Source organism: Lontra canadensis, unplaced genomic scaffold (genome assembly GCF_010015895.1).
Source record: "Lontra canadensis isolate GAN:19392208 unplaced genomic scaffold, GSC_riverotter_1.0 scaffold11, whole genome shotgun sequence".
Taxonomy (NCBI): domain Eukaryota; kingdom Metazoa; phylum Chordata; class Mammalia; order Carnivora; family Mustelidae; genus Lontra; species Lontra canadensis.
Window position 1 is genome coordinate 11,423,893 of NW_022631005.1, and position 12,308 is coordinate 11,436,200.

General features: G+C 44.1%; 1 protein-coding gene across 1 annotated transcript in view; it reads right to left on the reverse strand.

The window, feature by feature from the left end:
- KIF5C (kinesin family member 5C) overlaps positions 1-12,308 on the reverse strand; it is a 152,893-nt gene that overhangs the window by 39,928 nt on the left and 100,657 nt on the right. The window contains exons 12-15 of the mRNA XM_032856096.1: positions 9,882-10,057; positions 5,056-5,124; positions 2,390-2,596; positions 177-323 (exon numbers count right to left, since the gene is read on the reverse strand). Coding sequence (XP_032711987.1) covers positions 177-323; positions 2,390-2,596; positions 5,056-5,124; positions 9,882-10,057 — 599 coding nt within the window. The remainder of the gene's footprint in view (positions 1-176; positions 324-2,389; positions 2,597-5,055; positions 5,125-9,881; positions 10,058-12,308) is intronic.

A 12,308-nucleotide genomic window follows, 5' to 3' on the forward strand; every position in this document is an offset into this window, starting at 1 on the left:
CACTTAGTCATTCAATCAGCCCTTGGTTTGTTCATTCCGGTATTACCAAGCATGTGGCAGGTGCAAAGCACTACGCTGAGTATTGGATACTTAGGAGAATAAAACACAGACCCTGCTTGCTTAGGGCCCCACCATTATAGGAGCAGGTAGACAAGATAAAAGAGGGGCTGGCTTACAGTCTTCACATCATTGGTGCCGATAATTCCGCCTATCTCCCCCAGGTCCTTCAACAGCAAATTCAGGATCTCCGTAGCCCTCTTCTTCTGGTGGTTGCTAAGCTCTTGTAGCTGGCTCAGCTCCCTCTGTGTGGTTGTCAATGTCGTCTGAAAAACACATTTTAACAGCAAATTAAAAGAGCTGCCCATCAATTCATACCCACTGCATTGCAAAGAATAACAACATAACACATGATGGAGTTCTTTTATCATTTCATGCACTTTCAACAAAGGAGTCCTATTACGTCAAACTAGAGTATAGCACTGCCTTCTTTGATAAAAAGGAGACTTGGCCTTGGCCTGATAGGTTATGTCTACATATCCCATGACAATTTGCAGGTCGGTGAAATGTTTTTAAAAATAGAGTCCAAAAGGAGCCCTCAGGTTGACAAGGCATGAATGCATCTTCCTACCCTCGACATGTTCTGCTTCAGTCCCCATGGTCCCAAGCATCCCCACCTGCATGCATCTCCACTTCCACATCCAAGCAAACCTCCTCCCTGGACCATTTCCAAAAGTTCCCATCTGACTTCGTAATAATAGGTCAGGAAGGCCCAGAGAGAGCCATTCATGAGTTTAGAAAACAACTTCTAAAAAGTCTTGTGACCTTCCCGGTGATGCCGAATTGAACACGCTTTGTCTCTTCTCAAAACTGGCTGACAGTCTCCATCTTAACATAGAGCAGTAGCTCCATTTTACTGCCAAACATCAACAGCCATCTCTTTTCCGTCTCTCACGTACGTTACCCAAAGGTAGAGATTTACAACTAACTTGATGAACTCCTCACATGAGAGGAAGAGCTGTGCTTTGGTGTCTTGGTACTCATTCGGCCAACAAAGAAAATAATTTTGCTGCAGTACCGAGCTGTGGAGCTGCAGGCAAAGACACACAGGCAAGTCTGCCATCATGGCTATTATACTAGCACCCTTTCCCATGGTCTGGCTAGAAACAGTACTCTAAACCAGTCTAGTGATACTTGGGCTTGGCAGAAAATAAGAACTGTATTAGGGAAAATGTGTCACTGTTTTGAGATGCAACTAAAATGAAAGACTCATTAAAGGATCCGGCAGAAAACGGCAAGCAGAGAAAACCAGTCTCCTTCCCTAGGTGACTTCTGGTTTGTTTTTCTGCTTCTTTTTGGTTTTGTTTTGGCATTGCTACCGCTTATTTTGTTCCGTTTTTAAAGCCTACGGAAGCAGTAGTTTCCATCTTGGGAAGCCCTTTAAAAAGCCTTCCTTCGTGCAGGTGAATACACAGAGTTCGGAGCATTTCCCGTCGGCTCTACGGTCAGCAGATGAACACTCTCCAGCACCATCTGCTACTCGTGGCCCGGGAGGACTGGATGTTTTCCACAAGGCAAGCTGGGCACAGTCCCATGATACCAGGCCATTGGGCCGAGGTGCCAAGGGCAGCCGGTTACAGCCATTCGGCTTCCTACCACCTATTTTCCAAGCAGAAAAGGACAAAATGGAAACATCGCACCACCAGCCACCTCACCAAATGCGCGCTGGCCCTGGGGGGCTGCTAGCTCACTGCACACAGTGAGCAGTGTCTTTGCCTAGGAGCACCAGCTCCCAACCAGGACCATCAGTTCCTGGCTGCGGCTGGAAGTCGTGGGGAAGGAATGGGTTTATTCAGGAGGTTCTAAACAAGAAGTGCAATCCAGACCTTCCATCGGTCACCCACGCGCATTTGTTACTATAATACCTGTGATGAATTTATTGGTATTGTAGCATAGGCACAGGCCTTCACTGAGTGCTTTATATCAACGTTCTCTAATTCTCACGTATTGAAAGGGGCCTGTTATTAATGCCATTTTTTACAGATAAGGGAATGAATACTCACAAAGTTTAAACGTCTCAATTAAGGTCTCATAGTTGTAAAGTTAGCCAGGATTTTTGTGGCTCCTAAGTTCTGCACTCTCTTGACTATTCACAAAGCATCCCTGCTAAGGTTATAAAACTCCTGGAAAGAAAACAATCCCCAGTTCCAGAACGAGTGACAAAAGTCACCTACGTGAGGTATTTCAGTTATTGGAAGATGTCAGAGAATGCCTCTGACACTGAATAACCACCCTGCCAGCTGCCTTCCTATACAGTGTCTGTCAACAGACGTCAACATCGAGTACAGGAGCACCGGCCCAGAGTCCCGCCCCCAGAGGCAGATGCTCCAACCGTTTTCTGGGCCAGCTCATCTGTCAGCTGCTCATTGGCCCTGGTCTTGTCCTCCACTTCCTGTGACTTCTGGTCGTAATTGACAGCCAGCTCTTCCAGGGCCTGGAGAACTTCCTTCACTTCATCTTTGGCTGCCTCATTCTCAATCTGGAGACGTGTCAGCTCTTCCTGGATCTTCTCGTAGTCTCTTCTTGTGGAAGCCAAAAGCTGGGGAAATGAGATGGCATGGAATTGATGAACGTAATGTTCAAGCATTTCTGTGCTGTGTTCTATCCCAAATAAAGTGATTTTAAAAACAGATACGGGTGGGGGTAGGGGGTGTAGGGGAGGGCCCCTGGGTGGCTCCGTTGGTGAAGCCTCAAGACTCAGTCTGGCTCAGGTCATGATACCGAGCCCCGTGTCGGGCTCCACACTGAGTGCGGAGCCTACTTAAGATTCTCTTTCTCCCTTTGCCCTCCCCCCTCTCCCTGCCGCTCACGCACTCTCCAAAAAAGCAGATACAGCATGCTCAGCATGACTAGAAATCCTACTGTCTATCTAGATAATAATTTTTAAAAAATAGCATGAGGTTTCAAAAATCTTTCTCTTTAATTTTTATTTATTTATTTATTTATTTATTTATTTATTTATTTACGTTTAAAGCTGCATAGGCTGAACTCAAAGAATTGATTACAAATCAAAAATTTCTGGGGCGCCTGGGTGGCTCAGTGGGTTAAAAGCCTCTGCCTTCATCTCAGGTCATGATCCCAGGGTCCTGGGATCAAGCCCCTCAGCGGGGAGCCTGCTTCCCCCCTCTTTCTCTCTGCCTGCCTCTCTGCCTACTTGTGATCTCTGTCTGTCAAATAAATAAATAAATAAATCTTTTTTTAAAAAAATTTCTACACTCTGCTGCTGCTGGCTCTTCCAAATGCTGAACAAAGAATGAGCGGAGTCATCCCGTAGGACAACGGTAATACTTGCATGGCTGTTAACATTATCATTACTCCACAGAGTCAACCAAAACAGCATACAAGGACAACTGTCAACTTCTCTTTATATTCATCTTGAATGTATGGAAGGATATATCCCAAACATTAACATTAGTTAAAAGTGAATGACTAGGCTTGTGGACATTTTCATGATCTTCCTGCCTATTGTATTTTCTGACTTTCCTATGTAAAATTGGCAATATAGAAAAAAATATTGAGTTTAACTGTTACATAAAGTAAGTTTATCATAGGCAGTTGTACCAAGTTAGAGATGCAAAGGCACAGAATGAGGGGAAAGAGGCAGGAAACATTAAGCAGATGGAAGACCCAACCAAAGCTAAGAGAAAAATCAGTTTAAAATGACTGCTCTGGGGCGCCCAGGTGGTTCCGTGGGTTAAGCCTCTGCTTTCGGCTCAGGTCATGATTTCGGGGTCCTGGGATTTAGTCCCACATCGGGCTTCCTGCTCAGCAGGGATTCTGCTTCCCCCTCTGCCTGCTGCTTTGCCTACTTATGATCTCTTTCTCTCTGTGTCAAATAGTTTTTTTTTTTTTAAGATTTTATTTATTTATTTGAGAGAGAGAGAGAGCACAAGCGGAGGGGAGAGGCAGAGGGAGAGAGAGAAGCAGACTCCCCGCTGAGCAGGGAGCCCGATATGGGCTCCAGCTCCTAGAGATCATGAACTGAGCTGAAGGCAGATGCCCAACCATCTGAGCCACCCAGGTGCCCCCTAAATAAAGTCTTCTAAAAAAATAAAAATTAGAAAGTAAAATGATCTGATCGCAAAAGCATAGATGATCTCCCTGCCAAGGGAAGTATTTGGACAAGGGCCACAATCATTGCCCTGGAGCAACAAAGGAAAACAAAGAGGAAAAAATGTATGGCTGTAGAGAGAATTTGCTCTGTGGGAAGGCTGGGACTAGGGACATGAACCCAAGCCACCTAGAATTATATGATGTGATCCAGTCCATAGCAGTTTAGCAACAAAGCAGAAAGTACTCTAAAGCACAAAAGAGAAAAAATACTTCGATGGTGCTCAGCAAGAGAACCGCTAATCATCTATGTTTGACAGACTGGCTATCTACCCTTTGCTTAGGTTCCTATTTGTAAAATACTTGGCAAAACACAACACAATGAAGACACTCACTAGAGATATTAATACCATCCAGGGAAAGACTGAAAACAATTTGGCTCCTTTTTACTGTACCAAACACATACTATGTGAGCACTTGGACCCCCTTCCTCTTTGTCTTCCCTTCCCCTCCATCTCTACTTTTTTTGTTGTTGTTGTTATTTAATTCCTACAAGATAGTATGAGAACATAGTGTATATAAAAGACCCGAACCAGCTGGTTTTCAAAGCTGGGAAAAAACTAAACTAGCAAGCAACAGGAGTGCTGGGCACTGGGTATGAGGAATTAGAATCATCTTTGCCCAACCACCAAACTCCTTTATCTCTGCTCTTCAAAGACTACGTGTAGCACCAACTACTCACTCTCAAACACCTCAGAGCTCTACCAAGTCAGGTATTTATTTTCAAAAATCAGCTTTAAACAGGCCCTGAAAGGAAATCTGCCAGGAAATGTCCACATGATTCAATGATTTTTGAAAAAATTCTTTGCGAATTAAATCTCTGGAACAAACATCAACAACAAAGAGTAATAAGAGAACTTCATAAAAAAAATTTATTGCATTCTTTACCTCGTCCTGATCCAGCATCTGTTGCTTTAGTTTTTCAGCCAGCTGGCTCTGCTGGTTAATTTCATCATCCTGAAACGAAACATCATGTTATTGTTTTGGGGTTACTTATGTCATTTTTGGTATCCTGGTTTCCCGACAACAGTCGGATACCAGAGTGTCAGCTGTAAGCTTTACTGATAAGATGAAGGGAATGGTGTGGTGCTTCCTCATAGGTGAGACACTGGCTCTGGGATCTTGATTTGGTTAAAGTTCCTCTGCGCCCACCTTTCTCAGCAGGTGAAACAACTGGGTATTCTGGGATATAAAATATCCTACATATTGAACTAAATTCCTGCTCATCCAGAAATCAAAGATCTAGGGTTTGGGAATCGGAAGGGACTTTGGAGCTAGCACTCCCAATTCAAAGACGCTAACAAAAAATAAGGCAGTGAATTTCGAACCATCTGCACTGTAATATATTCATGTTCCAAATCTCGTCAAACACATCAATGACCAGGAATGCTGCCATGTGATCGGAAGGAGCGACCAGTATTTCCACTTCAAATCTCTTACTTAGAGAGACTGGAGAACATTCACTAGAGAATTAATCTTCGGCATGAGCAGATCTCCCGCTTGATTAGAAGTTAATTTTCTTGCCAGTCTAAAAAAGCAAAAAACGAAAAAAAACTCAAGGAAGTGGGGGATGTAGAAACGATAATGCTTACTCTCTGGCCTATCATTAAAGTGGGAAATGATCTCCCCAGAGGCCATTTGCTTCCGTCACTCTCATTTCCTGCCACTAGGTGTCGCTGCCACAAAAGCCAGAGCCGCCGGCCTCATCCTGCCTGGTCCAAACGCGTCTGCCTCTCCCCTGACTCTGCCACCCAGCTTGGGCAAAGCAGCAGGCAGGACAGCATTTCACCAGGGGGGCTCGGCCTTCACTACAAAAATTTTCATGAATTCAAATGCAAATGTGAAGCCTCGGCCTGCGAAAAACAACTTTGCTTGACGGTACCCCTCCCTTAAAAAACAGGAGAAAAATCCTATTTGGTAACACTTCTAGGCTCCAAACCCCATGCAGAGTCAGATTCAGTATTTTAGGTCCTGCATGCCTGGTGCTGCCCAGATGTTCTCCCAGCAGCCCAGAAAAATCCTGCACTGCACCTTCTGGCTTTTCCAGAGGTGAGGTTACAGGGGTGAACTCAAGGGTCTGAGTTGCAGAACCCCGTGGGCTATTCTCTAGCCTATTTGGTCCTGTGTATGCATACATTTAAATCGGACTGACTGACCCATGAGCAAGAAAGTCCTAAAATCAGGATTACGGATCTCTACCTCATTTTCCTTTGTGTAGAACATCTTTTGGCCTTATTTCTTCTCTGTTCCGGGAACCCCGTTTCTACTGAACTTTTTACACCCATGTTTCTTTAATGGTTTGACAAAATGCTCATGACTTTCCTCCTCAAATCCGATTTCTGGCAGGAGAATTAGGGAAATTACACTGAATGAAACAGCCAAAAAATGGTACTTGCACAATGAGGAGACTATTCTGTGGGGCATATTTCCTCTTTTACTTTATAAACTTAGAATGTCAGTTACCAGGAACAATTTTGTGTTTATGTTCCTTGGCACATAAATATTAAACATCTTAACATAAAAGACTCAAGGAGTTTAACATCAGGGAGCTGCCATCCCTTCCCCTGGGATACATAAGCAACGACTCCAAGTGATACAAATCAGGAGAGAGGCAGAAGGGTGAAGCCAGCCCTTTGTTCTTACACTGTGTTCGCTTCAAAGCCTGAAGGTACAGCTCCCTCCCTGACAGGTGAAAAGCCAGGTGCAATGATTTTTGAGGTACAGTAAGAAACCAAGGGCCACCAGCCCATCTGGGATTACAAGGATTACATAGTAAGGACATGAATGACTTATACCAGAGATACCTCCAAGACTACACTTACCCTTTGTTAAGGCAACTTCTCCAAGGAATTAGCATAGTCTACCATAATCTTAAAATGTTTTCAAAACTTCCATAAAAAAATGTGCTGTGCAGTCTATATCTATACATTCGAGTGCATTCCTTAGAACATGCTCCCTCTGATGCTGACTCTTAATCCACAGACAACAGATTTCAAAGCACTTGTCAGAAAATATTCTTGTTCTTAAATTTGCCTGCATGTGAAATGGTGAGCCATCACTTGGTCACGTGCCACCTTTAATTATAAAAAATGTCCTCGTTGCAATGGTAATTAGTGGAATAAGGTTCAACATATTTCTACTTGCACTTAATTCCTCTCACATATTTCCAATAGAACACTAGTATTAGAGGAAATGAGAAGTGAAAGAAACAGGGCCAACACCAACTTGCTCTTCTTGTAACTCTGCTTGCAACCCACCTCTGCACCACCCCCCCCCATGCCACGTAGGATGGTGTTCTCCCTTAAGTAAACAGAACCCAGAAGAGAAAGAAACTACTACTTATTGAGCAATTTCTACACACTAGAACCTTTTAATCCCCACTGCAACTTTTTGAGGACGCAGATAGGAGCCCCAAGCTGCAAATGAGAAAAACATCTTCAGCAGGGGAGGCCATTCATCAGTCCAAGCCCCAGCATCATTAAGACACAGGTCTGACTCTAAAGTGTATGTTTTTCCATCGCACAATATTGCCTTTGATGGTAACTATCCTGAAACCCCTGGAGGGACAGCACAGAGGGGCAGAGGGGGAGTTGGGGGGGAGACTGTGCAGTCTTTCTCCCACAACATTCTAATTAGATTCATTAGGGTTGACAAGTTCCTCATCTAAATTACTAAGACCAAAACAGGATGACCACAGCCCCGGGAACCAGAAGATACAGAGCCTTGTTCCACCTCTGCCACCTACACGTGACATAAACTGGGCAAGTCACGTACTCCCCGGGCTAGCTTCTCATCGGGACCTGATACTTTCAGCTCCACCACTCAGTAATCTACGAAGATGCTCTGTCTCAACTCATGTTTTCTCAAAGGTACCAAACTACTTATCTCGTCAGAAGCATGAAGTACCTTCTAGAACCTTTAAGCGGAAGACAAATAAGAATGACAGCTGATGAGACATAATCAGGCAGTCCATGGGTAGAGTCACTAGGGTCAGACCACCAGCTTTGGGGCCCTCCCTGGCTGAGGCGTGTGGGCTAAGAACTCTGTCAGATCCCAGCAACCCCTGTGAGAGACCACAGATGCTAACCTCGAAATGTGTGCTTCAGAGGATCTTCAAAGCACATACTATAGGAAAATGACATAACAGGAAGTGTCCAACGCTTGTCATCAGGAGGCAGAGACACTAGGGTCAGCTCTGCCAGCTACCACCTGAATATCCCCAAGGCCTGGCATTCTCCTCACTCATCACTCAGTCCTCCTCACTACATTTCAGAAGCGACATTGAAGACTCTACAGTCTCTCTTCGATCAATGAAAGCTCCTTATGCTACCAAAGGAAATGATCCCAATTCCAACCATGGCAGGAGTCTATTCATAGAAAACAAAGTGTAGAATCAGGTTATCATCCCTCATGCAAAAATCTTTGAGGATTACTAACGAACTCATCATTTCTAAAGTGAAAAAGAAAACTGCAGTATGTTTAAACAATAGCATTTCTTTGGAGAAATCAAGAAATTGCATACCCTGTTAACTTACTATTGATCTCCTTTTTATCTTACTTTGAAGTTTTGCATAATCATATCTGGTTGGAAATGGAAGGATAACAGTATGTCAAGTGCCTAAGGGCAATTAACCCAGCTCTCAAAGGTGTGAATATCTCATTAAAGAGGCTACCAAAAGGGTAGGAGTGTCCCCAGTTTAACGCTGCGGTTACAACGCAAATTCCCAGAGTCCTAGATAAACAGAACTTGCTTCACATTTTGCTTGTAAAGGTGATGCAGACCGAGCTTTACTCAGAATATATAGGCCTGTAAGATTAATGGCAATGTGCACCTAACAAAGCAGTTTCAGCTAAACCAGAAGTGTCCCCAAGCACTCTGAACCAAACCACAGCAAAAAAGATTAAATCAGACTAAAAATATCAGCAACCTTGATGAAATGAACTGAAAGGATTTAGAATATTCCAAGGGCAATATGCCAAGGTCACATGAGACATCAATTTAATTTCCTATGCCTCCAGGATTCCTAGCCCGACCTTAACTGGAGATGAACAGTGTTCTCCAAGGTCTCTTTTCCTTTGGTCCAACTTGGGCATCTACATGACTATTTGAGCCCCAAAAGTCTGCCATAAAAGTAGACAATCCTAACAGCATGTTCAAACTATTTCACTCAAGAGTATTCCTCTGAAAACAGATTTACCAATACTGGACAAGCTGTCCGACCCCACGCCACTACCATGGTTCCTCATCCCAGGGCCTGAGAGCTACATGATTACAGAACACATTTAACATTAGGAGCCACCACACTGTCGCTACAGCCGGCACTACTCTTGAAGTTTTCAAGAGGTGAGGAACAGGCCCAGAAAAAAATAGAAGAGACAATTAAACAAAGATCAGACACACTCTCGCCACCCCCACTCACACGCAGTGATGAGCCCCAGTCCCACGTCTAGAAGTGAAGACTATCTCTCTATCTAGACCAACTCTCCAGTCTTCCAATCAAACTTCCATGAAAGCTTCCATTCCGGAAGAATCAAGTTCCCCAAGTCTGCCCAATCAAGAGTTAGGGTAGATATTAGGAAGACAGACATAACATCAGTCTGCACCCCCCTACATCAGCCCCATGGGGCTTGAAGCTGCTTCTGGCCAATAGGTCTAGGACCTGCCACCTTTAGTCTCAGAGCCAGAGTGAGGCCTATAATCTCGGGCTACAGACCTTATCATCCAGCTGTCTGTAGAGACTGGAGATCTCCTCATCATACTTCTCCTTCTCCTCTGCAGAGATGCCAGCGACAACAGGAGCAATATTGTCTATGATGGGGGTGTTGTCACAGGGCTCCAGGGTCTTCTGGTCCTTAGCACTGATCTGTTCATCCTCGGGCACAGCTTCTCCTGCAAAGCACAAGAGGATTTGGAGATTGAAGAAATTCAGCAAGTAACTCTACAGGAAGAGTTCCAAAAATAGCCACTCCATGCAAAAACACAGAGGACACAATCAGAGCTGTTGTAGAGAGTTGGGGCTTGTGTTCTCTCTATTTGACAAGAAAGGTTATAGTTAACTGACCAAAACTAGTCTAAGGAAGAAGAGGGCTATGTAATACTCCCTCTCTCATGATGCATCACTTAAGTACACGGCTTCCACCAACCACTCTTCCCTCCCCCCCCCCCACCCCCAGAGAGAGAGAGAGATAGGGAGAGAGAACATGGATACAGAGGAGAGGGAGAAGCAGAATCCCTGGGAGCCCAATGCGAGGCTCGATCCCAGGACCCTGTGATCATGACCTGAGCTGAAGGCAGATGCTTAACAACTGAGCCACCCAGGAGCCCCTCCATCAACCCCTCTTAACTAATACAGCTTGCAGTGACATCCAGAATTTTTTGTGTACATTTTCCTTTTGTTGGGGAATATTCTGGGGTTTTACTATAATCATATTCTATCTAGCAGTTGACTCCTAGGGAAACGGACTTCTGAGGCATCCTAATTGCCAATTAATTAGGTTACTGTTTCATTAGGAGAAACAGCCAAATCAAGGAAATTCACCACTACCAAAGAGAACACTGCAGGGCCCTAATCCTCTGAATCTGAGGGTCTCCAAATCTCAAGGAGAAAACCAGGATAGCCCTGGACCCAGGAGCTCCGACGGACATAACACAAAAACACATTCTACTACCATCCTCTCCCCTAGGAGGGCAGAATTAATTGGCTCAACTGGAGAGTTCAGATAGAATAATTTCTTATGATGCCAAGTAGACCCAGGAAAGAAAAAGCAGCCAACCCAGAATGCCGTGCAGAGACCCTGCATACCACCTCTCAGTTTGCAGACCAGCACATACCAGTTCTCGGTCTGCTGAGCGGTGCTTGTCAAGGCCTTGGAAGGCAGCATTACCAAACTTGATTGTGCAAACTGAGGGGCAAAAGCAAAGGTCTCAGGCTGGTCGGTAGCCTAGCCTCAGCAAGAAAATCACCTTGCGAAGACAGACTGCTTTAAAAGGAATCTGTGAAAACCATGTGGCCCAACTGAGTCTCTCAAACATCATTTTGGAAAGCAAACCAAAACCAAATACGCTTTTTCCATCACAATGTTTACCATCAACTTCATACTCCGTTTGCTGCCCTCAGTGAACGTCTGTGACGTCCCAAGCCTCACCCAGTTCTCAGCCCATAAAACACGTTTTGTGGAAAGTCCCCAGGAAAACTGCTCTAAGACAAAGGGAATTTCTGAAACAAACAGACAAAAGCCCGGATCCCCTCGTCTGTGGCTTCATTAACAGTATGTATCATGCTTCAAGGAAGCCACCTGAAACTGTACACATTTATCTCAATATAAACAAAACACTTTGTGACGGGTTAGCTTTGCTGCTCCAGATTTCATGATCTCACCTGATAATTACAAAATGGCAGGAAGGCTTCCCTGTCAAATAAAATTAACATCCAGTGATTTCGTTTTTGCATCACAGTTACATTTGAAGCAAAACCTGGAATAAAGTATTCCTTTGCTGAATAGAAGGCTGAGCCAACCCTTTTTTCTTCTGAAGCTCAACTAGACTGTACTGTACCTACGCTTTTTCTAAAATTATTGACCTGAAACAAAACCAGAATATCAGAGTAGCCTTTGAACTGAACCTGAACCAAATCAATATTTCATTCAGTTCCAATTCCTGGTTTAAAACATCTATCAGCGACCTTAGTGTGCAGACTGGATTTCTTCCAATTAAAGGTTCTATATTCTCTACGGCCTGCTAAATCCACAGGCTATAAAAGCAGTACCATATTCTAGTTCCCAAGGATTTTTTTTTTTTTTGCTTAAATATATATAGCTATCTTGTTCTAACCACAGATTACATACACAAAAACTGAAAGGCCCTGAACCTCTACCCCCCAATTCTGTTCCTTCTCTAGAGAAATCCTCCACGAACATTTTCATGGATCTTTCCCCTATTTGGGTTATGAGCATATCTCTAATTTTTCAGCGCTACCTTCTGAACTTTGTGAACAGGGCAATGCAGTGCGGCATGAACTTAATCTTGCAGCTTAAGCATGATGAAGGTGAAATTCTTAATGGTAGTAGACCAGAAACCAGGCAGAACATGGTCCTATTATCCTACACCAACTTGCCCCAGGTACAGAGGTGAGATACAAACA